The 27158-nt window shown below is 47.0% G+C and overlaps 1 protein-coding gene across 2 annotated transcripts in view; it reads left to right on the top strand.

The window, feature by feature from the left end:
- AHI1 (Abelson helper integration site 1) overlaps positions 1-27158 on the top strand; it is a 185961-nt gene that overhangs the window by 146061 nt on the left and 12742 nt on the right. For both annotated transcript variants that reach the window (XM_066605823.1, XM_066605816.1), the window contains exons 21-24: positions 10537-10605; positions 19890-20052; positions 20157-20254; positions 25758-25837. In XM_066605823.1, the coding sequence (XP_066461920.1) occupies positions 10537-10605; positions 19890-20052; positions 20157-20254; positions 25758-25837 (410 nt within the window). The remainder of the gene's footprint in view (positions 1-10536; positions 10606-19889; positions 20053-20156; positions 20255-25757; positions 25838-27158) is intronic.

Below are 27158 nucleotides of genomic sequence, written 5' to 3'. Positions count from 1 at the left end.
GATGAGGCTGGGGACTTCCAGCAACTGTCTCAAGAGCTTTCAGTGGGTGAGGAGGACGATGACGATAAGACACATTTGTCTATCAGAGAGGTAGTAGTAAGGGCAGTAAGTCCGAGGGAGGAGCGCACAGAGGATTCGGAGGAAGAGCAGCTGGACGATGAGGTGACTGACCCCACCTGGTTTGCTAAGCCTACTGAGGACAGGTCTTCAGAGGGGGAGGCAAGTGCAGCAGCAGGGCAGGTTGGAAGAGGCAGTGCGGTGGCCAGGGGTAGAGGCAGGGCCAGGTCGAATAATCCACCAACTGTTTCCTAAAGCGCCCCCTCGCGCCATGCCACCCTGCAGAGGCCGAGGTGCTCAAAGGTGTGGCAGTTTTTCACTGAGAGTGCAGACGACCGACGAACTGTGGTGTGCAAGGTTTGTCGTGCCAAGATCAGCCTGGGAGCCACCACCACCAGCATGCGCAAGCACCCCACAAGGTGGGACGAAGGCCGTTCACCGCCTTCGGTTTGCACCACTGCCTCTCCCCCTGTGCCCCAACCTGCCACTGAGATCCAACCCCCCTCTCAGGACACAGGCACAACCATCTCCCGGCCTGCACCCACACCCTCACCTCCGCTGTCCTCGGCCCCATCCAGCAATGTCTCTCAGCGCAGCGTCCAGCCGTCACTAGCGCAACTGTTTGAGCGCAAGCGCAAGTACGCCGCCACGCACCCGCACACTCAAGCATTAAACGTGCACATAGCCAAATTGATCAGCCTGGAGATGCTGCCGTATAGGCTTGTGGAAACGGAGGCTTTCAAAAACATGATGGCGGCGGCGGCCCCGCGCTACTCGGTTCCCAGTCGCCACTACTTTTCCCGATGTGCCGTCCCAGCCCTGCACGACCACGTCTCCCGCAACATTGTACGCGCCCTCACCAACGCGGTTACTGCCAAGGTCCACTTAACAACGGACACGTGGACAAGCACAGGCGGGCAGGGCCACTATATCTCCCTGACGGCACATTGGGTGAATTTAGTGGAGGCTGGGACAGAGTCAGAGCCTGGGACCGCTCACGTCCTACCCACCGCCAGAATTGCGGGCCCCAGCTTGGTGCTGGTATCTGCGGCGGTGTATGCTTCCTCCACTAAACCACCCTCCTCCTCTTCCTCCTACGCAACCTCTGTCTCGCAATCAAGATGGGTCAGCAGCAGCATGTCGCCAGCAGTCGGTGTCGCGCGGCGTGGCAGCACAGCGGTGGACACGCGACAGCAGGCCTTGCTGAAACTACTCAGCTTAGGAGAGAAGAGGCACATGGCCCACGAACTGCTGCAGGGTCTAACAGAGCAGACCGACCGCTGGCTTTTGCCGCTGAGCCTCCAACCGGGCATGGTCGTGTGTGACAACGGCCGTAACCTGGTGGCGGCTCTGCAGCTCGGCAGCCTCACGCACGTGCCATGCCTGGCCCACGTCTTTATTTGGTGGTTCAGCGGTTTCTGAAAAGCTACCCACGCTTGTCAGACCTGCTCGGAAAGGTGCGCCGGGTCAGCGCACATTTCCGCAAGTCCAACACGGATGCTGCAACCCTGCGGACCCTGCAACATCGGTTTAATCTGCCAGTGCACCGACTGCTGTGCGACGTGCCCACACGGTGGAACTCTACGCTCCACATGTTGGCCAGGCTCTATGAGCAGCGTAGAGCTATAGTGGAATACCAACTCCAACATGGGCGGCGTAGTGGGAGTCAGCCTCCTCAATTCTTTACAGAAGAGTGGGCCTGGTTGGCAGACATCTGCCAGGTCCTTGGAAAGTTTGAGGAGTCTACCCAGGTGGTGAGCGGCGATGCTGCAATCATTAGCGTCACCATTCCTCTGCTATGCTTCTTGAGAAGTTCCCTGCAAAGCATAAAGGCAGATGCTTTGCGCTCGGAAACGGAGGCGGGGGAAGACAGTATGTCGCTGGATAGTCAGAGCACCATCATGTCTATATCTCAGCGCGTTGAGAAGGAGGAGGAGGAGGGAGAAGAGACAGCTTGGCCCAATGCTGAGGGTACCCATGCTGCTTGCCTGTCATCCTTTCAGCGTGTATGGCCTGAGGAGGAGGAGGATCCTGAAAGTGATCTTCCTAGTGAGGACAGCCACGTGTTGCGTACAGGTACCCTGGCACACATGGCTGACTTCATGTTAGGATGCCTTTCTTGTGACCCTCGCGTTACACGCATTCTGGCCACTACGGATTGGCCAGTGTACACACTGCTCGACCCACGGTATAAGGAGAACCTTTCCACTCTCATACCCGAAGAGGAAAGGGGTTCGAGAGTGATGCTATACCACAGGACCCTGACGGACAAACTGATGGTAAAATTCCCATCCGACAGCGCTAGTGGCAGAAGGCGCAGTTCCGAGGGCCAGGTAGCAGGGGAGGCGCGGAGATCAGGCAGCATGTACAGCGCAGGCAGGGGAACACTCTCCAAGGCCTTTGACAGCTTTATGGCTCCCCAGCAAGACTGTCACCGCTCCCCAGTCAAGGCTGAGTCGGCGGGAGCACTGTAAAAGGATGGTGAGGGAGTACGTAGCCGATCGCACGACCGTCCTCCGTGACGCCTCTGCTCCCTACAACTACTGGGTGTCGAAGCTGGACACGTGGCCTGAACTCGCGCTGTATGCCCTGGAGGTGCTTGTTTGTCCTGCGGCTAGCGTCTTGTCAGAGAGGGTGTTTAGTGCGGCTGGGGGAATCATCACGGATAAGCGTAGCCGCCTGTCAACTGACAGTGCCGACAGGCTTACACTCATAAAGATGAACAAAGCCTGGATTTCCCAAGACTTCTCTTCTCCACCAGCGGACAGCAGCGATACCTAAACAATACGTAGGCTGCACCCGCGGATGGAAGCATCGTTCTTTATCACCATAAAAAACGGGGACCTTTTAGCTTCATCAATCTGTGTATAATATTCCTCCTCCTCCTCCTGCTCCTCCTCCTGAAACCTCACGTAATCACGCCGAACAGGCAATTTTTCTTAGGCCCACAAGGCTCAGTCATATTACTTTTGTAAACAATTTTTATACGTTTCAATTCTCATTAAAGCATTGAAACTTGCACCTGAACCAATTTTTATTTTAACTGGGCTGCCTCCAGGCCTAGTTACAAATTAAGCCACAGTAACCAAAGCAATTAATGGGTTTCACCTGCCCTCTTGGTTGGGCATGGGCAATTTTTCTGAGGTACATTTGTACTGTTGGTACACCAATTTTTTTGGGCCCTCGCCTACAGTGTAATCCTAGTAATTTTTATAGGCTTCGCCTGCACTCATGGTACAGCAAGGTGTGTGGGGTTGGCCTACACTTTTGCTACATAAATGTAACTGGGGCCTTGTCTATACTGCAACTACTGAAATGTGAAAGAGACTGTTATCTCCCTAAACTGCTGCAACGGGAATGTTACTGTGGCCTGTCTTGACTGCTACTACTACTGAAATGGAACTAATACTGTGCTCCCCCTATACTGCTGCTTCGGAATTGTTACTGGGGCCTGTCTTGAGTGCTACTATTAATGAAATGGAACTAAGACTGCGCTCCCCCTATACTGCTGCTTCGGAATTGTTACTGGGGCCTGTCTTGAGTGCTACTATTACTGAAATGGAACTAAGACTGCGCTCCCCCTATACTGCTGCTTCAGAATTGTTACTGGGGCCTGTCTGGACTGCTACTACTACTGAAATGGAACTAATACTGTGCTCCCCTATAATGCTGCTAGTGATATGTTACTGGGGCCTGTCCCTAATGCTACCGTTGAAATGCTACTAATTCTGGGCTCTGCCTATACCGCTGCTAATGCTATGTCACTGGGGTGTGGAAACGGAGGCTTCCCAAAGACATGATGGCGGCGAGGCCATTTCCCACCAACACGGTTACTGTTAAGGTGCATATAACCACAGACACGTGGAGAGGACACGTAGTGCCTCAAAAACATCCCCCTCCTCCTCCAACAATGAAAGCATTCTTGGCAAATACCTTTGCATTGGTCCGTCTGGTGGCAGTCCAAGAATTTCACCTTTAACGACACAACAAGAGAGCCCCCCCCCACCATCCCCCCGCCACGGCCCACTTAACCCTGGCCACATTCCGAAAACCAACTAAATAAAACCGCGCTACTAGGTCCGCAGTCGCCATCACATTCCCACCAACGCGGTTACTGTTAAGGTACATATTACCAGTCTGACTGGGGCATGCACTGTGGGACGAAGCCCACCTGTATTGTATCTGACATTAGCTCTGCTGAGCAAGGCACTGCAATGGGATACATTTATGTACCGCCGGTGGGTTCCAGGGAGCCACCCATGCTTTGGGTCCACACGGACTTCACATTAGGGATTTGTACCTGCCTGTGTCTATGTATTAAAAACCCTGGTCAGACTGGGGCATGCAGTGTGGGCCGAAGCCCACCTGTATTTTATCTGATGTTACCTCAGCTGTGATGGGCAATGCAATGGGATATATTTATGTACCGCCGAAGCCCATCTGCATTTAATCTGACGTTATCTCAGCTGTGCTGGGCAATGCAATGGGATTTATTTATGTAACGCCGGTGGCTTCCTGGGACCCACCCATGCTGTCGGTCCACACGGAGTTATACCTGCCTGTGTCTACTTATAAAGAACCCCGGTCGGACTGTGGCATGCAGTGTGGGCCGAAGCCCAGCTGTATTTAATCTGACATTAGCTCTACTATCTGGGGCACTGCATTGGAACAAACTACAGGATCAATACAGCGCTAATGAGACGTGCACAGCTACGCTAGCATTGGAGTCCGCTGTAGGCACGCGATTGCTGAGGGTTTGTGCAGAGGCCTATGTCCTGGGTGCAGTGAAAGTCCGCTTCCAGCCTAGGATTGCTGAATCTGTGGGCCGAGGCCTATGTCGTGGGCACGGTGCAAGTCTGCCATGTTTGGCCGCTCAGATCAATTTTTGGTTCATGTCTTGGGTTTTCTAGGACCCACCTATGCTGTTGGTGCAAACTTAGTTCCCATTGCGGTGTTTGACCTGTCTGGCACAAAGGCACTGATTGACTTGGGTAGGGGGCAGAGCGCTGACGGCTTTCCCCTTGCAGTGTGGATTGAGCTATGCGACACCTTGACAGAATGAATACTGTGTAGCACATGGATTCCCCATTGCTATGCCCACGTTTGCAGCTCCTGATGGAGGTGGCACAGGATTGGATTTCTCATTGCTTCTGTACAGCATTGTGGGCTATCGCCCCGCCCCTTTTAAAGAGGGTCGCTGCCTGGCCCTGCCAACCCTCTGCAGTGTGTGCCTCCGGTTCCTCCTCATGGCAGACGCACTTATAAATAGACATGAGGGTGGTGTGGCTATGAGGCCAGCGTGTGGCATGAGGGCAGCTGAAGGCTGCGCAGGGACGCTTTGGTGTGCGCTGTGGACACTGGGTCGTGCGGGGGGATTGGGCAGCACGTTACCCAGGAGAAGTGGCAGCGGAGTGTCATGCAGGCAGTGATTGTGCTTTGTTGGAGGTAGTGTGGTGCTTAGCTAAGGTGTGCCTTGCTAATGAGGGTTTTTCAGAAGTAAAAATTGTTGGGAGGGGGGGGCCCACTCTTGCCGCTATTGTGGCTTAATAGTGGGACCTGGGAACTTGAGATGCAGCCCAACATGTAGCCCCTCGCCTGCCCTATCCGTTTCTGTGTCGTTCCCATCACTTTTTTGAATTTCCCAGATTTTCACAAATGAAAACCGTAGCGAGCATCGGCGATATACAAAAATGCTCGAGTCGCCCATTGACTTCAATGGGGTTCGTTACTCGAAACGAACCCTCGAGCATCGCGGAAAGTTCGACTCGAGTAGCGAGCACCCGAGCATTTTGGTGCTCGCTCATCTCTAGTTGATATGTTTTACATTTATTTATGAAGAAAATCCAAAATTTCAAGAAAACTTGCAAGGGGGCATTCACACTTGCATTAGGGCTTTCCGCTGTCATTCCATCTTACTGCTCTGTTTTTGTTCTGCCGAAAAACAGAATTAAGCATCTCTTTTTTCTCCATTGAATTCAGTGAGTTTGTAAAAAAACAGAAAGCGGTTGCTTCCATTTGCTTAAGTTTCCCTTTTATTCTCGGAAGAAATCGCCCTGCAGAGTGCAGTGGGGAAGGTGAAATCTGCAACACAGATGCGGATCCACAGCAAATCAGCTGTGAAAAATTCCAGAACGTATGAGAATATATAGATAGGTAGATGGATAACATACAGAGCAGAAAAGATAAAAGATATTGAAATATAATAGTAAGAGAAAAAAAAAATGTGAAAATGGTGACTTTGGCCAAAACTTAAGTCACATGTCCAAAGATCGCAGGCTAGCCTGTGACATGACATGACATAACATAAAGCAAGTCAGTGGTGATCGCCTTGCAAAAGCTCCAGTGAGTGTGGATCTCACTGTGTCGCAGTCGCGCCAACTTATGAACTGCAACACAGCCATGTTGACTTGCATTATGATTCGATGTCAGGGCTGTGCTGCGATCTTTGGCTATGCCATCCGTGTTGTGGGCAAAGTCACCATGTAGCCTTATACTTATTTCCTTTACTGAGAGACTAAGAACTGGGAGATGGTATAAACTATATGAATTTATTTTTTACAGATGACCTTATTTGTAATCACTGTGACTAGCTGTCACAGCAGGGTAACAGAGCTCTGATGCAAAGGAGATCCTCCTTGTGCTTGCTGTCATGTGCTGTTATAGCAATCACACGCCTAGAGACAAAGTAGCATGGTCTTAGGACATGTGATCTCTGGCTGTCAAAGCGAGCACATGGAGGTTTGTCCACTCCCCTTTGCAAAGCTCCGTGTTTTCAGCTATCTGACAGCGAGATAACGGAGCAACGAACAAGCAAAACTCTGTAGGGCATTCTAAGGCCTCATGTCCACGGGGAAAATCAGATCCGCTGCAGATTCTACATGTAGAATCTGCAGCGGGTCCCTCCTGCCCCGCGGACATGAGCGCTGAAAATAGGAATTTAAAAGCATTTACCTTTCCGTTGCGGGCGGCGAAGCTCTGCTCTTCCTCACGGCCGGAACTTCATTTTCGGCCGGCGGATGAATTCCTGACGCCGGCGGCACATCGCCGGCACGTCGTCGACGTGCCGCGCGCATGCGCCGGGCACATCCGCCGAGCCGAAGCAAGGGAGATGCGGCCGTGAGGAAGAGCAGAGCTTCGCGGCCCGCTGCGGGTGAGTAAATGCTTTAAATTCCTATTTTAGGTCTCCCGCGGATCCGGACGGCTTCCATAGGCTTCAATAGAAGCCCGCGGGAGCCGTCCCCGCGGGAGACCCGCATGAAAATGGAGCATGGTCCAGATTTTTTCATGCTCCATTTTTTTTTAAATGCCTTTTATTGACCATCCGCGGGTATTTATCTACCCGCGGGTGGTCAATGCATTCCTATGGGATGCGGATCCGCATGCGGGAGATCCGCTGCGGATCTTAAATCATATTTTGCCCGTGGACATGAGCCCTAAGAGATTCGTGCACAGTTCGTTGTGGACCACCTGGATGATAGAATAGAATGGCAGAGTTGGAAGGAACCTCCAGGGTCATCTGGGCGAACCCCCTGCTCAGTGCAGGATTCACTAAATCATCCCAGACAAATATTTATTCAGCCTTTGTTTGAACACTTCCATTGAAGGAGAACTCCACCTCCCATGGTAACCTGCTCCACTCATTGATCACCCTCACTGTCAAAGTTATTTTCTAATATCTAATTTGTGTCTCCTCCCTTCCAGTTTCATCCCATTGCTTCTAGTCTTTCCTTGTGCAAATGGGAATAGGGTTGATCCCTCTGCAGTGTGACAAACATTCAGATATTTGTAGGCAAATATTAAGTCTCGTCTCAGCCTTCTTTTTTGCAAGCTAAGCATTCCCAGATCCTTTAACCATTCCTCATAGGACATGATCTGTAGGCCACTTACCATCTTGGTAACTCTTCTCTGAACTTGCTCCAGTTTGTCTATGTCTTTTTTAAAGTGGGGCGCCCAGAACTGGACACAGTATTCCAGATGAGGTCTGACTAAGGAAGAGTAGAGGGGGATAATGACCTCACGTGATCTAGACTCTATGCTTCTCTTAATACATCCCAGAATTCGGTTTGCCTTTTTGGCTGCTGCATCACATTGTTGACTCATGTTCAGTATATGATCTATTAGTATACCCAAGTCTTTTTCACTTGTGCTGCCCCCCCCCCCCCCTTCCCCAAGGTAACAGATCCCTAGTCTCCCTATGACAACTGTAAGTGAAGCACCTATTACAACTTCACTCTACAGCATGACGCTTCTTTTGGTAGCATCCACCCAATGGGAAAAATCTTGTCTCAAGGACCACTTCACCCCCCCCCCCCCCCTCCCCATTCCCCCTTTCCCTCACATTCCCCAAACCTCCCTTCCTTTCGTTTAATTAAAGTTAGGCCCTGGCCAGGCCCCCAGTACTCAGATTGCTTCACAATGCAGTCCAATTCCAAGATTGTTCTGGGACTTAAGAGAGGATTTTACTATAACTTGCCCTTCTGCTGTGTCGTTTTCTCTCTTTTCCCCTAATCTGTATGACTGCAAGAAGCATTTGCATTTGTTATGTACTAACGTAACTGAAATTTATTGCAAAAGCTGTTTTCTGTACTATTGTGATCTCATAAATCTTTAATAAAAAATTTAAGTTAAAAAAAAAAAAGAAAAAACAGTTGCAGCTAAAAATGAGAGATGAAGAAATGTGAAAAAAATCAATGGGTCTCAACATGAAGTCAACGGGTTAAAGATTAACTGTACCTTGCCAAAGTATTCACCCTTCTTGGTATTTCCCTTTTTATTGTGTTACAATCTGCAATTGAAATGGATTTTGATTTCATATAATGCACATTACAAAATAGTCCACTTTGCACCGTCTTTGTAGTCAATACCCTTAAATAAAGTTTGCTTCAACCAAATAACTTCAGAAGTTACATAATTAGTTGCATATGGTTCCCCTGTGTGCAATCAAAGTGTCAAAGTGATCTGTTACATGATGTCAATATGAGTACATCTGTTCTGAAAGGCCTCTTAGTCTGTAACACCACTAAGCAAGCAACTTGGAGCCCAAGGAACTCTCAAAACAGGTGTGGGGAAGTATAGTTCAGGAATGGTTCTAAAGAAATATGCCAAATGTTCATCCAAAGAAGCACCATTAGATCCAGTATATCAAAATGAAAAAAACATGGCGCAACTACAAACCTGACGAGCAGCCGGCCTACCAAAACTCACAGACCAGGTAAGAAGGGCTTTATTCAGAGACTGAACAAGGCACCAATGATAACTCTGAAGACGCTCCAAAGATCCACAAGGAAAGTATCTGTCCATTGGACCATTGTAAGAGTGGGGCTTTATTGAAGAGCAGCCAGAAAAAAAGCCATTGCTTAAATGACTTGCATCTGTAATTGTAGTAAAAAGTGGCTCCACAAAGTATTTCAGGGGGTGGATTAAAGTTATCTGGGGTTTTTTTTGTCTTTAAAAGGGACGTCCTCTGAAAAATATTGTTTATAGTTAATTCTAAATAGCTTAAAATTATAAAAACGTTTGTATTTACACTTATTGAAAAATGTTTCTACCCCCAGATATTCTAAGACTAATGTTAGAATAGCGCTATCTGCTGCTTCTATTCTGTGTTAACCTCAGTAAATATTCCAAGGTGGTCACACATTCTGTCTTTCTTCTCTCTGTGCTCCACTGTGTATGTGGAGTGATCCCCGCTGTGGTGAGCGGCTTCTTCTGAGGTTACTGCATCTTCTCTGATTTTAAAAGAGATGCTGCGCAATTGATAAGAGAGTAAGACAGCTTTGCAGCAGAGAAGCAGGACAGAGTAAATATGACCATTTTGGATCATTAGGTAGTCTCTAATATCTGGATTAGAGATGCGCGAACCTACTCGGCCACGCCCTTTTTTCGCCCGAGCGCCGCGATTTTCGAGTACTTCCGTACTCGGGCGAAAAGATTCGGGGGGCGCCGTGGGTGAGTGGGGGGTTGCTGCGGGGAGTGGGGGGGAGAGGGAGAGAGAGAGGGCTCCCCCCTGTTCCCCGCTGCTACCCCCCACTCCGCCCGCCAAATCTTTTCACCCGAGTACGGAAGTACTCGAAAATCGCAGTGCTCGATCGAGTAATTACTCGAAACGAGTATATTCGCTCATCTCTAATCTGGATGTATAAAGATTTTTTTAAATACGTGCAAATATAAAAAAATGTTTAGAATTGCAGGCTGAATTTAACTATAAACAATACTTTTTGTGGGACAACTCAACTAATTTGTCACAGTAAAAAAAAAATATTTCGCACCTACAAAGTGGCGGGCATGTTGTATATATGATACAACCCCCCCCCCCTCCCCCCCAAACATCCATTTTAATTCCAAGTGGTAGTAAAACAAAACAGGAAGAGCACGAGGGGAGAGGTGAATATTTTCTCAAGGCAGTAAAAGCAACATTTTCATAATGTATGTTTTGTACTGATTTTAGTTGTGTTACAACTTTTTTTTTTATAACTTCAGAGTAATTTAGAAGCCAAGGTTTCTTCACTGAAGATTGAAGCTGACAATATTCTGCCAGTCCAGGAGACAGTGAGTATCCTGCATTCAGCATTGCTGTTTATCTCAATTCTTGCAATACAATCAGGCATAACTAAGACAGAAGGTAAAGAGTAAAGGAATGAATAGTGAGAGAGATGGAAACTAGAAATAGAAAACGGAAACTAACTTGTGCAACACTTTCAAAATAGGAGGAGTAAATTAATAAGATACATAGGTAACAGAGAACTCAGAACTAGACCATGTAGATACGATGACCATGGTTATTTGAAAGTATGCAAGTAGGGTGAATTTTCAGGTAGACACTTGTTTCTATACATAGCCTTCAGGGAAAGGTGTCTGTTGCTTAGGGTCAGGTGAAAAATTTAGTTCAAGCACTGAAAGTTGCTGCATGTCTCCTCATTCAATTTGGGTCCTTTGTGTTTTTTGTTTTTCTTTGCATAATAGCGTAGGATAAGGCCTCAATCAGATGAGCGTGTGTTTTGCGCTTGCATAATGCCCGCTTCTAGAACAACCAATGGGTTCCTATAGGAGCGTTCATATGCGTGGAATAGCACAAAACAGCGCGCACCTGAAAAAGGTTAAGACATTGGCACATGTTTTGCAGGAGTTTCCATTGACTCCTATGGGAGCAGGAGTTAATGGAAACTCCTGTGCTGCCAATAGCTTCCCCGCTGCTCACAGCAGGGCATTTAAAAGGTGCTTCTGGCCAGAAGCACCTTTTAAATGTCCCACTGTTAACCCCTTAGTCCCTGCGGGGTGAGGGGACTCCCGGAGCGTTCCGTTAATCCCCACAGGGAGTCCCCTCATTATTGAACACTGTAACAGCATTCAGTGAATGGCTGAGCTCTGCCATTGATTGGTCACAGTTAGAGATGAGCAAGCACCAAAATGCTCGGGTGCTCGTTACTCTGGACGAACTTTTCGCGATGCTCGAGGGTTCATTTCGAGTAACGAACCCCATTGAAGTCAATGGGCGACCTGAGCATTTTTGTATATCGCCGATGCTCGCTAAGGTTTTCATTTGTGAAAATCTGGGCAATTCAAGAAAGTGATGGGAACGACACAGCAACGGATAGGGCAGGCGAGGGGCTACATGTTGGGCTGCATCTCAAGTTCCCAGGTCCCACTATTAAGCCACAATAGCGGCAAGAGTGCCCCCCCCTCCCAACAATTTTTACTTCTGAAAAGCCCTCATTAGCAAGGCATACCTTAGCTAAGCACCACACTACCTCCAACAAAGCACAATCACTGCCTGCATGACACTCCGCTGCCACTTCTCCTGGGTTACATGCTGCCCAACCCCCCCCCCCCCCCACGACCCAGTGTCCACAGCGCACACCAAACTATCCCTGCCCAGCCTTCAGCTGCCCTCATGCCACGCCACCCTCATGTCTATTTATAAGTGCGTCTGCCATGAGGAGGAACCGCAGGCACACACTGCAGAGGGTTGGCACGGCTAGGCAGCGACCCTCTTTAAAAGGGGCCGGGCAATTGCCCACAATGCTGTACAGAAGCAATGAGAAATCCAATCCTATGCCACCTCCATCAGGAGCTGCACACGTGGGCATAGCAATGGGGAACCTATGTGCCACACACTATTCATTCTGTCAAGGTGTCTGCATGCCCCAGTCAGACCGCGGTTTTTTATAAATAGTCACAGGCAGGTACAACTCCGCAATGGGAATTCCGTGTGCACCCACAGCATGGGTGGCTCCCTGGAACCCACCGGCTGTACATTAATGTATCCCATTGCAGTGCCCATCACAGCTGAGGTAACGTCCGATTAAATGCAGGTGGGCTTCGGCCCACACTGCATGCCCCAGTCAGACTGGGGTTCTTTAGAAGTGGACACATGCAGTTACAACTCCCTGTGGACCCACGGCATGGGTGGCTCCCTGGAACCCACCGGCGGTACATAAATATATCCCATTGCATTGCCCATCACAGCTGAGGTAATGTCGTGCTTAATGCAGGTGGGCTTCGGCCCACACTGCATACCCCAGTCAGACTGGGGTTCTTTAGAAGTGGACACATGCAGTTACAACTCCCTGTGGACCGACAGCATGGGTGGGTGCCAGGAAGCCACCGGCGGTACATAAATATATCCCATTGCAGTGCCCAACACAGCTGATGTAACGTCAGCTGTAATGCAGGTGGGCTAAAAATTCATTTGATTACACTGTAGGCGAGGGCCCCCAAAAACTGGTGTACCAACAGTACTAATGTACCTGAGAAAAATTGCCCATGCCCAACCAAGAGGGCAGGTGAAATCCATTAATCGCTTTGGTTAATGTGGCTTAATTGGTAACTAGGCCTGGAGGCAGCCCAGTTAAAATAAAAATTGGTTGAGGTGAAAGTTTCAACGCTTTAATGAGCATTGAAACGTATAAAAATTGTTTAGAAAAATTATATGACTGAGCCTTGTGGGCCTAAGAAAAATTGCCCGTTCGGCGTGATTATGTGAGGTTTCAGGAGGAGGAGCAGGAGGAGGAGGAGGAATATTATACACAGATTGATGAAGCAAAAAGGTCCCCTTTTTTGATGGGGATAGAGAACGATGCTTCCATCCGCGGGTGCAGCCTGCGTATTGCTTAGGTATCGCTGCTGTCCGCTGGTGGAGAAGAGAAGTCTGGGGAAATCCAGGCTTTGTTCATCTTGATGAGTGTAAGCCTGTCGGCACTGTCGGTTGACAGGCGGGTACGCTTATCCGTGATGATTTCCTCAGCCGCACTAAACACCCTCTCTGACAAGACGCTAGCCGCAGGACAAGCAAGCACCTCCAGGGCATACAGCGCGAGTTCAGGCCACGTGTCCAGCTTCGACACCCAGTAGTTGTAGGGGGCAGAGGCGTCACGGAGGACGGTCGTGCGATCAGCTACGTACTCCCTCACCATCCTTTTACAGTGCTCCCGCCGACTCAGCCTTGACTGGGGAGCGGTGACACAGTCTTGCTGGGGAGCCATAAAGCTGTCCAGGGCCTTAGAGTGTGTTCCCCTGCATGTGCTTTACATGCTGCCTAATCTCCGCACCTCCCCTGCTACCTGGCCCTCGGAACTGCGCCTTCGGCCACTAGCGCCGTCGGATGGGAATTTTACCATCAGTTTGTCCGCCAGGGTCCTGTGGTATAGCATCACTCTCGAACCCCTTTCCTCTTCGGGTATGAGAGTGGAAAGGTTCTCCTTATACCGTGGGTCAAGCAGTGTGTACACCCAGTAATCTGTAGTGGCCAGAATGCGTGTAACGCGAGGGTCACGAGAAAGGCATCCTAACATGAAGTCAGCCATGTGTGCCAGGGTACCTGTACGCAACACATGGCTGTCCTCACTAGGAAGATCACTTTCAGGATCCTCCTCCTCCTCAGGCCATACACGCTGAAAGGATGACAGGCAAGCAGCATGTGTACCCTCAGCAGTGGGCCAAGCTGTCTCTTCCCCCTCCTCCTCATGCTCCTCCTCCTCCTCCTCCTCCTCACCGCGCTGAGATATAGACAGGAGGGTGCTCTGACTATTCAGCGACATACTGTCTTCCCCCGGCTCTGTTTCCGAGCGCAAAGCGTCTGCCTTTATGCTTTGCAGAGAACTTCTCAAGAGGCATAGCAGAGGAATGGTGACGCTAATGATTGCAGCATCGCCGCTCACCACCTGGGTAGACTCCTCAAACTTTCCAAGGACCTGGCAGATGTCTGCCAACCAGGCCCACTCTTCTGAAAAGAATTGAGGAGGCTGACTCCCACTGCGCCGCCCTACGCTGCTCATAGAGCCTGGCCAACATGTGGAGCATAGAGTTCCACCGTGTGGGCACGTCGCACAGCAGTCGGTGCACTGGCAGATTAAACCGATGTTGCAGGGTGCGCAGGGTGGCAGCGTCCGTGTGGGGCTTGCGGAAATGTGCGCAGAGCCGGCGCACCTTTCCGAGCAGGTCTGTCAAGCGTGGGTAGCTTTTCAGAAAGCGCTGAACCACCAAATTAAAGACGTGGGCCAGGCATGGCACGTGCGTGAGGCTGCCGAGCTGCAGAGCCGCCACCAGGTTACGGCCGTTGTCACACACGACCATGCCCGGTTGGAGGCTCAGCGGCGCAAGCCAGCGGTCGGTCTGCTCTTTCAGACCCTGCAGCAGTTCGTGGGCCGTGTGCCTCTTATCTCCTAAGCTGAGTAGTTTCAGCACGGCCTGCTGACGCTTGCCCACCGCTGTGATGCCACGCCGCGCGACACCGACTGCTGGCCATGTGCTGCTGCTGCTGACACATCTTGATTGCGAGACAGAGGTTGCGTTGGAGGAGGAGGAGGAAGGTGGTTTAGTGGAGGAAGCATACACCGCCGCAGATACCAGCACCGAGCTGGGGCCCGCAATTCTGGGGGTGGGTAGGACGTGAGCAGTCCCAGGCTCTGACTCTGTCCCAGCCTCCACTAAATTCACCCAATGTGCCATCAGGGAGATATAGTGGCCCTGCCCGCCTGTGCTTGTCCACGTGTCCGTTGTTAAGTGGACCTTGGCAGTAACCGCGTTGGTGAGGGCGCGTACAATGTTGCGGGAGACGTGGTCGTGCAGGGCTGGGACGGCACATCGGGAAAAGTAGTGGCGACTGGGAACTGAGTAGCGCGGGGCCGCCGCCGCCATCATATTTTTGAAAGACTCCGTTTCCACAACCCTATACGGCAACATCTCCAGGCTGATAAATTTGGCAATGTGCACGTTTAACGCTTGAGCGTGCGGGTGCGTGGCGGCGTACTTGCGCTTGCGCTCCAACACTTGCGCTAGCGACGGCTGGACGTTGCGCTGACAGACATTGGTGGATGGGGCCGAGGACAGCGGAGGTGAGGGTGTGGGTGCAGGCCAGGAGACGGTAGTGCCTGTGTCCTCAGAGGGGGGTTGGATCTCAGTGGCAGGTTGGGGCTCAGGGGGAGAGGCAGTGGTGCAAACCGGAGGCGGGGAACGGCCTTCGTCCCACCTTGTGGGGTGCTTGGCCATCATATGTCTGCGCATGCTGGTGGTGGTGAAGCTGGTGGTGGTGGCTCCCCGGCTGATCTTGGCGCGACAAAGGTTGCACACCACTGTTCGTCGGTCGTCTGCACTCTCAGTGAAAAACTGCCAGACCTTTGAGCACCTCGGCCTCTGCAGGGTGGCATGATGCGAGGGGGCGCTTTGGGAAACAGTTGGTGGATTATTCGGTCTGGCCCTGCCTCTACCCCTGGACACTGCACTGCCTCTTGCAACCTGCCCTGCTGCTGCCCTTGCCTCCCCTCTGAAGACCTGTCCTCAGTAGGCATAGCAAACCAGGTGGGGTCAGTCACCTCATTGTCCTGCTGCTCTTCCTCCGAATCCTCTGTGCGCTCCTCCCTCGGACTTACTGCCCTTACTACTACCTCACTGATAGACAACTGTGTCTCATCATCATCGTCCTCCTCACCCACTGAAAGGTCTTGAGACAGTTGCCGGAAGTCCCCAGCCTCATCCCCCGGACCCCGGGAACTTTTCAATGGTTGGGCATCAGTCACGATAAACTCCTCTGGTGGGAGAGGAACCACTGCTGCCCAATCTGAGCAGGGGCCCGAGAACAGTTCCTGGGAGTCTGCCCGCTCCTCAGAATGTGTCATTGTAATGGAGTGGACGCAGCAGTTGACGGCGCAGAACTGTGGGTGGACGATAGATTGCTGGATGCACTTTCTGCCATCCACGACAGGACCTGCTCACACTGCTCATTTTCTAATAAAGGTCTACCGAATGGACCCATTAATTGTGCGATGAATGTGGGGACGCCAGAAACGTGCCTCTCTCCTAATCCCGCAGCAGTCGGCTGCGATACACCTGGATCAGGAGCTCGGCCTGTGCCCACACCCTGACTTGGGCCTCCGCGTCCTCGGCCGCGTCCACATCCTCTAGGCCTACCCCTACCCCTCAGCATGCTGTATTACCAGTAATGCAGAAGCAGAAAGCTGTAATTAAATGTGCCGCTTATTGGCCTGTGGTTGGAGGCTGACTTCGCTTACAGAACGCCAGGAAATAATTTTGCGCAAGCCTGCTTTAACACTTAGCTGGCTGCGTATGAATTTGGAGAACTTCTACACCCAGCAGAGACCCAGAACACTGAGGACACTCACAGGCAACCGAAATAGATTTTTTTCCCCAAATGTTTTTGCAAAGGCCCACTGCCTATATTCAATCAATATGTCTTCTGTCCCTGCCTAAGCGCTTCTGGCCCTGGAGTATGTCAAAGAACTGCAGAGTGTTGCACTGTGGACTGCAATACAGCTGTGATTTAACAGCTCAGACAGAGCCAGGAAATAATTTTGCGCAAGCCTGCTGTAACACTTAGCTGGCTGCATATGAATTTGGAGAACTACTACACCCAGCAGAGACCCAGAACACTGAGGACACTCACAGGCAGCCCAAATAGATTTTTTTCCCCAAATGTTTTGCAAAGGCCCACTGCCTATATTCAATCAATATGTCTTCTGTCCCTGCCTAAGCGCTTCTGGCCCTGGAGTATGTCAAAGAACTGCAGAGTGTTGCACTGTGGACTGCAATACAGCGGTGATTTAACAGCCCAGACAGAGCCAGGAAATAATTTTGCGCAAGCCTGCTGTAACACTTAGCTGGCTGCGTATGAATTTGGAGAACTACTACACCCAGCAGAGACCCAGAACACTGAGGACACTCACAGGCAGCCCAAATAGATTTTTTTCCCCAAATGTTTTTGCAAAGGCCCACTGCCTATATTCAATCAATATGTCTTCTGTCCCTGCCTAAGCGCTTTTGGCCCTGGAGTATTACTGCAGGGCGCAATGCTCTGCACGGCCGATATACCAAAAAAAAAAAAATGTGCAACACTGCAAAAAGCAGCCTCCACAGTACTGCACACGGTTAGATGTGGCCCTAAGAAGGACCGTTGGGGTTCTTGAAGCCTAAAATACTTCTAACACTCTCCCTATAGCAGCTCCACCAAGATAGCACTTTCCCTAAAGTATGTCAGAACGCATCTGTGGCGAGCCGCGGGAGGGGCCGATTTGTATACTCGGGTGACACCTGATCTCGCCAGCCACTCACTGCAGGGGGGTGGTATAGGGCTTGAACGTCGCAGGGGGGAGTTGTAATGCCTTCCCTGTCTTTCTATTGGCCAGAAAAGCGCGCTAATGTCTCAGAGATGAAAGTGAAAGTAACCCGAACATCGCGTGGTACTCGTTACGAGTAACGAGCATCTCGAACACGCTAATACTCGAACGAGTATCAAGCTCGGACGAGTACGTTCGCTCATCTCTAGTCACAGTGCTCCGCCAATAAGAGCCAGTGCTTTTAGGAGGCAGGAACTTCTGGCCAGAAGAAAATGCTTTAGAACAGTGCAGGGGAAAAGACGCGTCGGAGCCCTGACAGCGCTGCTAGGTGATTTTTTTTTTCTCAAGCAGATAGGGAAGATGTTCAGGGAAGGGCTTATATTTCAAGCCCTTCCCCGAAAATCCCTGCAGGGGTTGCCTTCATCCCATCTCTTTAAATGGGGTGGCAGCAGCGCCAGCCCTATTGAAAGCAATGGGATAGCATCGCGGTCCTCTGCCACAGCTGTGGCAGGGGATTCTTTTATCCCTGTGGGGAGTCCTATCATCACTGAACACTGTGCTGTCACAGTGTTCAGTGATGAGGGGACCTTAGTGGAGCAGTTGCTCCAGTGAACGGGCAAAGTTTCATGCACAAACTTTGCCCGTTCACGCATTTTCCGTATAAGTGAGGAGCGCATTTTTTCCCGCACACATAGACACGCAAAAAAACATGCTTATCTGAATGAGGTGTAATACTTTATTCTGACTAAAAGCTGTATAAAACAAAACAACCCACTGTCGACACCAACCAAAACATCATCATATGCGCAGTGAAATTTGGGACTACACGAATTATATATCAAAACATCCGAAACCAAATGAGGAACCCATTTCTGTACTTTATGTTAGCGTACTAATCTTAAAAATAAACAACTATACATTTTAAAGAATATATTTTTTTAGCTTTTTATTCCTTCCAAAACTATAAAAAAAACTGAAAAAAAATCAGTGAAAAAGATTTAGTTAAAAAAATAGCCCCATATGTCACGGGGAAAAAAATGTGGTAGCTAAAAGAAAAAAAAATAGGGCTGTAAAACCACCACATGGGTAAAATCCCTAAAAAGTATCTGGTCCTTTTTTAATGAAACTACGCTGGTCCTTAAGGGTTTAACTTTTTTAGGTAATTAATTTGGATTGCGCTATTGTTCAAAGGTCGGTCATTAAAGAAATGTACATATTATTTCAAAAGCGCTGTGAAATAAGTTTGGCGTTATACAAATAAAGATTATTATTAAGGGCTCAGTCACATGGGAGCATCGGCACCCGTACACCGGCGCCAATGCCCGTGTGACTGAGCTGTTACTGCAGGAGGAAGACGGCCGTACCTGAAGACGGACGTCTCTGCAGCGCTGAAGAAAGAACACATGACCGGCAATGAAGCCGATCACATGTTCTTTCTCCCGGCGATGCAGAGAGACATCTGAGGTACGGCCGTCTCCTTCCTGCAGTAACACGGGTGCTGATGCGCCCGTGTGACTGAGCCCATTGTTTTCATACGGTAGTAGTCCAAGGCTTTATTGTCATATGTTTAAAAGTAGTCTGTCAGCAGATTTATGCATAGCAATTGACTCCAAGCACTTTGTAGAGCACTTATAAACAGGGGACATGTACTTTGTGTCATTTATATGGCAGTCCCAATCCCAGCAAGTGCTCTGGGTTTCGCATGATAACCCTGCGCTACACCTCAGTTTTTGCTCTGAGAGCACCTGCCTTTTTTATGACGTCACTGCTGCCCATTTAAGCCATACTGATGTCTATTAAATGACATATTCTTACAACTCTACCAATAAATGACGCCCTAGGTGTAATACATTTCATATATGTGACATAGCAGTCTAGGGTCGAATAGAAATAAAAATATTAAGTACCTTGTTACTTCAACAGTTTTACAAGTTTTACATTGTGGTGTTTGTATTCTAAGAAATGAGTTCACTTTATGTGTCATTTCTATAAATCAATATAGAAGCAGCTGTTTTGAAATTGGTACCGTAGTTGGTATGATTAGTGAGCTAAACCATTTCTCACATTTCCCACAGTCCATTATCATACGTCTCCTGCTGTGTTCCCACCACCTTGATTCCTTTAGCAAAACTTTACAAAGCCTCAGCTTTTACCAAAGTAGGGCTTTGGTTTCAGCTGTTTTACTGTGAGAGAGGAAGTAAATGGTAAGGGGTGTCTTTGTGGCATGAATGTGATAACATTGTGGTGGTCTTATCTTTCCTCTAGGTGGTGGCTCTATACGACTACACTGCGCATCGATCAGATGAGCTAAGTATCCATCGGAGTGACATTATCCATGTGTTGTACAAAGATAATGACAATTGGTGGTTTGGCAGTCTACAGAATGGACAACAGGGTTACTTTCCAGCAAACTATGTGGCTGCTGAAAGTAAGTTCATACAATTGATAGTTGTGTTGGTTTAACTGATTGCTCTGCTCCAAACATTGAAATGATTTGTGTGACTTTACTCCTGCCCTGTTTTCTCGTTCTAGTCCAGCCTGTGCATGACCACCCTACGACATCCAAACCAAATTATCCTTTTTCTCAGGAACATTCACAATCAGATCATCCAGAATATACTCCTGGCACGGTAAATGCCCTTCTCTTAACAGAAAATATATATCATACAGTTTTATCAAGTAGTGGCCATGTTATAGAAGATCAGATTCGGAACTTCCTCTGGTTCAAGTGCAAGGCTAAAATTTAGATCTGACCAAATTCCTACTACTTACAACAGTAAGTAGTTTGCAGGTGTGTTTTTTTCTGTGTTCTGCCATGGCCGTGTACGCCTTTTGAAGATCCAGCATTCACTGTACAAAGTGGAAAGCATTCTTTAGGAAATTTTTAAAATGTAATTGTCAATTCACGGACTCTACACAAAGAAACAACGGAGAGGGCAAGGGCAAAGATCAAAATGTAGTATTCTCATTAATAAAAAGGGATAAAAGGATTGTTTGTTCCTTTCACATGGAATGGTTGTGCCTGTCAGGGCAAAACTCCAATGATTGCTTAATGTTAGGGGTTGTCCTTCTGATCGGTTCTACCAGTTGCAGGTCGTGACAAGCCCAGGGAGGTGTAGTTCCAAACACCTCATCCTGGTTGGTAACAATGGAACAAATAGAAGAACACCAACAATGGCACTGCTATATGAGTAAACAGTATTGAAAGCCCCCGACACCTTCCAATTGTGTCCAACCAAATTAATTGAATCGGAAGGGTAAAGGCTACAGCACAACTCATTTCAACCCTTACAGGTGTCTTCATCTGCTAAAAGATCTCCATCCCCATGCAGACTTTTATATGATTCAGCATGGCTACTGGTGGGCTTTACCCCTCAAGACTTCATTTTTAGATTCAGAATATATAGGGACATGCAGAAGTAGTTATATAATTTTGAATGCAATACAAGTACAAAATCAGCTCAATTATAAAAATTGTAACAAATTGAAATGAGAAGGAAACATTGAGAAAGCACATCCAATGTCTGTTTTTGACATAATGATCAACCACTGTACCCTCAAGATCGATGCAAGCTTAAAAGCGATAAGCCACATATTTGCATGCATGCCTAAACATTTGAACTGGAATGTCATTGAATTCCCCAGTGATAGCATCGGGGATTGATAGGCCTGTTCTTTTTTGAGGGATCTATTACAGGAAATAGTTACTTGGATCGGCTTCAACACACTGTTTATCCCATTATCCAGGATTGGGGTATTTTCAACATCACGCGGTGGCCGCAGGACAGGGGCCCAGCTCATTATGCACTCTGTGTTCATGGCTAGTTAGACTAAAAGTTTCCAGAGTATTGGATAGGCAGACATAGGCCAGTGGACTGGTCGGCTTAAGGCCCATTTATATCAGCCGATGATCGCTAAAAATCGCTAATCGGCGATTGTTTTAGCGATAATCGGTGTATGTAAATGTGCGCCCATCGTGTGCTTTTCGGGCACCACTAGCTGATCTTAAATTCAAGCTAACCTAAAAATCGTCCCTCACTTTTATCAGTAGTTCTCCACAGGGAGTGCTGATAGCATTGTTTCCCCGTGGAAAATAAAGGATCTGAGCTCAGATAATAGTCCTCGGGCTATTAGCCTGAGTTCAGCGAAGGCTTTATTTACACACCTAATTGCTATTAAGTAGCTGAGTAGCTACCTAGTACTTTATGCAAAGTGATTGCTCAAAGCTGTCACTCAAACTGTCATTTGAGCGATCTTTCAGCGATCATCTGCTGGTGTAAATGGGCCTTTACTTATCGAATCTTACCTGACTTTTTCCACTGAGGCCATCTTAAGTATAAAGTCTATGCGCATTCCATTTTAACAGTTGAGGAATTGAACCTCGCTATCACTAAGGAATTCAGTGTAAGAGAGTCATCTAGCGGACTCAGCATTGCATATCCTACGAGTCCATTACTTTAGTCCCTTTAGGCCTGCCAATGCAAGGACTTAATAGGATGAAAATTATCCAATATACTACAATACAAAAGTATTGCAATATGTTGTTCAAGCGAGTTCAAGTCACCTTGTAGGACTAAAAGAAAAATTAAGAATAAGTTTTTAATTAATTTTTTGTATTTCACAAAATATTAAGAGTTTAAAAAATCCCAGTATTAATACAAAATAAACATAATAAAAAGATTTTTTTCAAAAACAGGTTCTTGCTGTGTCTGGCGCTGCCACTTGGGGTGTCACCTGTGACATAGTATTTACAGGCTGCAGCAGCATGTGATGGCTGCAGTTAACCTGTATACAAGACTCTAAACAAATACCAGTCATGGAGGACCAAGCAGCTGCACAGGAAATGCAGGGAATCGCGATAATGAGTACATGCCTGGAGGTATTAATGAGCTGCATGAAGAACCTGTTTTTGAAAGAAAAAAATCTCGGACAACCAATTTAATTGATATCACCCAGTCTACAAAAGTCCAGTCTATTAATTATTGGGTTATTTCTCTTCTACAGTGAATGCCATGAGAAAAAAAATACCCAATGCTAGAATTGTACTTTTTCCTGGTTAACCCATATTCCAAAAAAAACCTAAAAAAAGTGATGAAAAATGTATATGCACCCTAATTAGGTACTAATAGAAAGTAAAGTTATGAAGAAAAGATATGGGTGTCAATTTGGTATCACCGTAATTATACTGACCCACAGAATAAAGATACCATCTCATTTTTACTCCACCATGGACACCATAAAAACAAAACCTCCCTAGAAATGGCGGAGTTGCACTTTTTTTTTCCACTTAACTCTGCTTTAAAAACTTTTTCAAGTTTTTGAATTCAGTATGCGGTACATAAAATGGTACCATTAAAGAATGAACTCATGACGCAAAAAAACAAGATGTTGTACAGCTAAGTGGGTGGAAAATTTTAAACGTTATGATTTCTTTAAAAGCAGAGTAAAAAATGAAAAATCTCTGATCTTGAAAGGGTTGAATCAATTTGTCACTGCCTGGAGATGTCTGATACAACATTCTAAGCAAAAGTCCGTTCAGATCAGTGTGCTTTAATGTTCAGGTACCTTTACATGAGGCGACTATCACTCGAATTATCGCTGGAAAAAGTGAAATTGGACAATAATTGTCTCGTGTACACACTGCCTCCCACAGGGCAATGAACGAAAAATTGCTCACCTGTTAGAGACACTTGGTATTTAGCAGATCTATAAGCTAAGCGACTGTTGGGCCGTATAAACAGGCATTCGTTCAATTATGTACAACTGCCTGTTTATTGTGAATGAAGACAGGCGGGCCTGAACAATCTCCAACCCACTCTGCCTCCATTCACAGAAGGACTATCGTTCCTGTGTAAAGCAGAGGAGTGATAGGCAGGGGGTACTCTAGGCACTTATGCACCTAACAGTCTTCCCATGTAAAGGTATCTTTCCAGGAACTGAAGTCTCTGAGCAGTGGCAAAGCGGTCTTTAGAGTCTTGCTTTGGGGTGAGTCTGGGATCACCAGAGGTCCAGCATGACAAACTTCACCTGTGTGACTTTCTAGCTTGCATCTGTGATATCACCTCATTTTGATTAGATTTCTGGTTTGTTGCAGAAACTATGGTTTGGTTTGTTGTATTGCTAGATGACTTTACTTACGCTATGCTATAAAGCTGGGCAATGGAATCTAAATGAATAGAAATGCAATGACTCCATCCTCAAAATAGAAATAGATATTAATTTACAATATATTAATTATAATATATTAATCTTGATGCTTCCAGTCTATTTCAGTATATTTGTTATTACTAATTATTATACATGTGCAATTTATTGAGGGAGTCAGAGTGTGAAATATAGTAGTTTGAGTAGGAATTTTGACTTATCGACTCCACAACTCTACTTTCCAAATTTTCCTAACTTTTCCACTTATTGCCATTATTCCAAACGTCCATCTAAATAATCAAACTGAACTCCAGTACCTTATTTGCTGACCTGCGCCACCACTGCTTTGCACTCAGCATCAGAGTTCCACATTTTCCAGCAGGAGTACAAAAATTACATCTTCCACAATGTCCCATTTTTAGTTACTGACGAGTCTTCATTGACATCTGTAGAAACTGTTATCATTACAGAATTTGAAGGCACTGATCAGCCTGACTAGTAAAACAGCGGATCGTACTGGTCATAACCACTGGATACCAATGGAGAACTAAACAGGGGAGTCCACAATATCTCTGCAGCTTATAACATTATATTACAAAATTACATGTCGCCTTATGAGGCATATAAATTTCACTTAATTTAACCAAAATACCCCATTAAAGAAAGGTTAGTGGGAAATATTTTCCCAAGAGTGTGATTGATTCCCTCTTGAAGCCACACAATGGTGTTAAAGTGCATTTACACACACAGATGAACGCTCAAAATTTGTCAGAAACTGACAGTTTTGAGCAATCATTTTGCATTAGGTACTAATGGATTAATCCACTCTTTAGTAGCCAACTAGCTTTATTTGCATGTATTTATAGAACAGCAGGTGGTCTGTTGTCTAAATACATCGCTATTGTTCTCCAGTGAAAATCAGCTGTTAAAGGATGTTATTAGTGCTGCCCATGGAGAACTCAGTATGCGGTCCCTGTTATCAGAGACAATGGATTTTATGCTGACCTGAAGTCAGCGATGGACGAAAAGTGCACAGTGGGCACACATTTATGGATTTTGAGTGTTAATCGCTGTGTGTAAAAAGGTCTTTAGTTGTAGTCAATATGGCTTAGTATTGTTTATTCTACTGTATTCCCCAAGGATCTCTAAAAACTACAAATCTATATAAGAAACAGCCAGCGCTCATGGAACCAATCAGAGCAATCTCTTGCTGGAGGCAGGGTTTTCAAACCCCATCACTGGCAAAAGATGCTCCGTTGGCGATGACAAGTAGCCGGAAGCCTGCCTGAAGCTCTGGAGAGCAGGAGCAGGGACCTGGATGGTGCCTGCTAGGTGAGTATTACTTTTTTTTAAGGTAGTGCAGCTAGCGCTTGTGTTTAGTGCTGCCAAAAACGTGGTACCAAGTTGTGCCACATTTTCAGCAACACTGAAACCGCTGCCCATTGATTTCAATGGACAACGCACAGCTGAAAATGGCCAAAAATGGAACGTGCATCGCTGTCAAAGAGCAGCGTTTTGACGCTTGTGTGGGCAGCCTCATTGAAATGATTGGGAGCGTTGTACAGCGTTTAGCCCAGCACTGAAAAGGCAGCACTAAACGCTGTACAAAAACGCCCGTGTGAGGGAGGCCTTAGACTTTTAAGATGAAAGCATTTGTAGCAATATCTATTTCATGTGTTCCACACTGTGTTGTTTATAGGATGACTTTGGTGGTTAGTGCTCTAAATTTCTCTATAACTGGTGAACAACCAGGTGCAGGAAAAAATGTACTCTGAATAATTTCTCATGTTTGTTTCTCACTTGACTGGAGGAAAGTGGGGCCTGAGCCTATTTCCTACCACATTTCAACAAGGAGACCTCAAGTGATACAGTATGTTGGAAATGGGGTATATTCTCTCTTTCCCCAGGAAGCTGGTGGGTTTGTTAGATGTACACACTTGGCCTCTTTGCTTGTCACACTACTAATGTGTCTGTCTTTTGTTTCTGCAGATGTCAGTAGTCCCCAGCAAGACAAAGGATCTGAAATTTATGTCACATCATGACACAGATGTCAACTCACCTGTGACACCGTAAGATAGATTGAGGAAAGAGATTTGTCTCGTAATTCACAATGTCAGAACAAGAATATTCTATAGCTTATATATTTATGTATAAAATCTTGAATAAAATGTCATCCAATCACTGCTGGAAACCGTTTTTTATAATTAATTAATTTATAATTTGCATGGCCTTATAAGACCGTGCAGATGTATTCCACTTTTTTTAAATAAAAATATACTGTAACAGGTTTCAATCCTTTCTTCTAGGGATATAAAGTATACTTCTGGTTAGAGATGAGCGAACGTACTCGGATAGGCACTACTCGTCCGAGTAATGTGCCTTATCCGAGTACCGCTGTACTCGTGCTGAAAGATTCGGGACGCGCTGCGGAGCGGGGAGCTGCAGGGGAGAGCGGGGAGGAACGGAGGGGAGATCTTTCTCTCCCGCCCGCTCTGCCCCGCTCCCCGCTGCGACTCACCTGTCAGCAGCGGAGCGCCCCGAATCTTTCAGGACGAGTACAGCGGTACTCGGATAAGGCACATTACTCGGACGAGTAGTGCTTATCTGAGTACGTTCGCTCATCTCTACTTCTGGTTTAAAGGTACACAGACGGAGAGCTTAGGGAACTTCAATTCATTTATATGTTATCAATAGCCATGTAGTAGACATAGGAGCTAGAACCTCTGAGAAAATAAAATCCTCAGCATCTGCCTCGCTGCTCACTTAACCCCTTAGTGACGGAGCTTTTTTGCTTTTTTTCCATTTTTGTTTTTTCCTACTCCCTTTTAAAAAATCATAGCTCCTTAATTTATCCATCGACGTCGCTGTATGAGGTCTTGTTTTTTGCGGGATGAGTTGTATTTTTCAATGGCACTATTTATTGTACCATATAATTTACTGAAAAACTTTTAAAAAATTCTAAGCGGAGAGAAATGGAAAAAAAACGACATTCCACCATCTTTCGGTGCATCCTGTTTCTACAGCACACAAATTGCAACAAAAACGACCTGATATTTTTATTCTATGGGTCAGTACGATTACTACGATACCAAACTTGTATAGTATTGTTTTTGCTGTAGTACTTTTATTTTTTTTTTAAAGATATTTAATTTTTTTCAATTATTTTCTGCGGTCATTTTGTGTGCGCAATACCTTTTTTATTTTTTCGCCGATGTAGTTGAGCAAGGGCTCATTTTTTGCGGGATGTTGTGAAGTTTCAGATAGTATCAATTTGGAATACATACGACTTTTTGATCGCGTTTTTTCTGGGAGACAGGGTAACTAAAAAAGTGTATTTCTGGCGTTCTTTCTTTTTTTTTTTTCAGACGACGTTCACCGTGCGGGAAAAAT

The sequence above is a fragment of the Eleutherodactylus coqui genome, chromosome 1 (genome assembly GCF_035609145.1).
Source record: "Eleutherodactylus coqui strain aEleCoq1 chromosome 1, aEleCoq1.hap1, whole genome shotgun sequence".
Lineage (NCBI taxonomy): Eukaryota > Metazoa > Chordata > Amphibia > Anura > Eleutherodactylidae > Eleutherodactylus > Eleutherodactylus coqui.
This window is presented reverse-complemented; position numbering and strand designations above follow the sequence as displayed.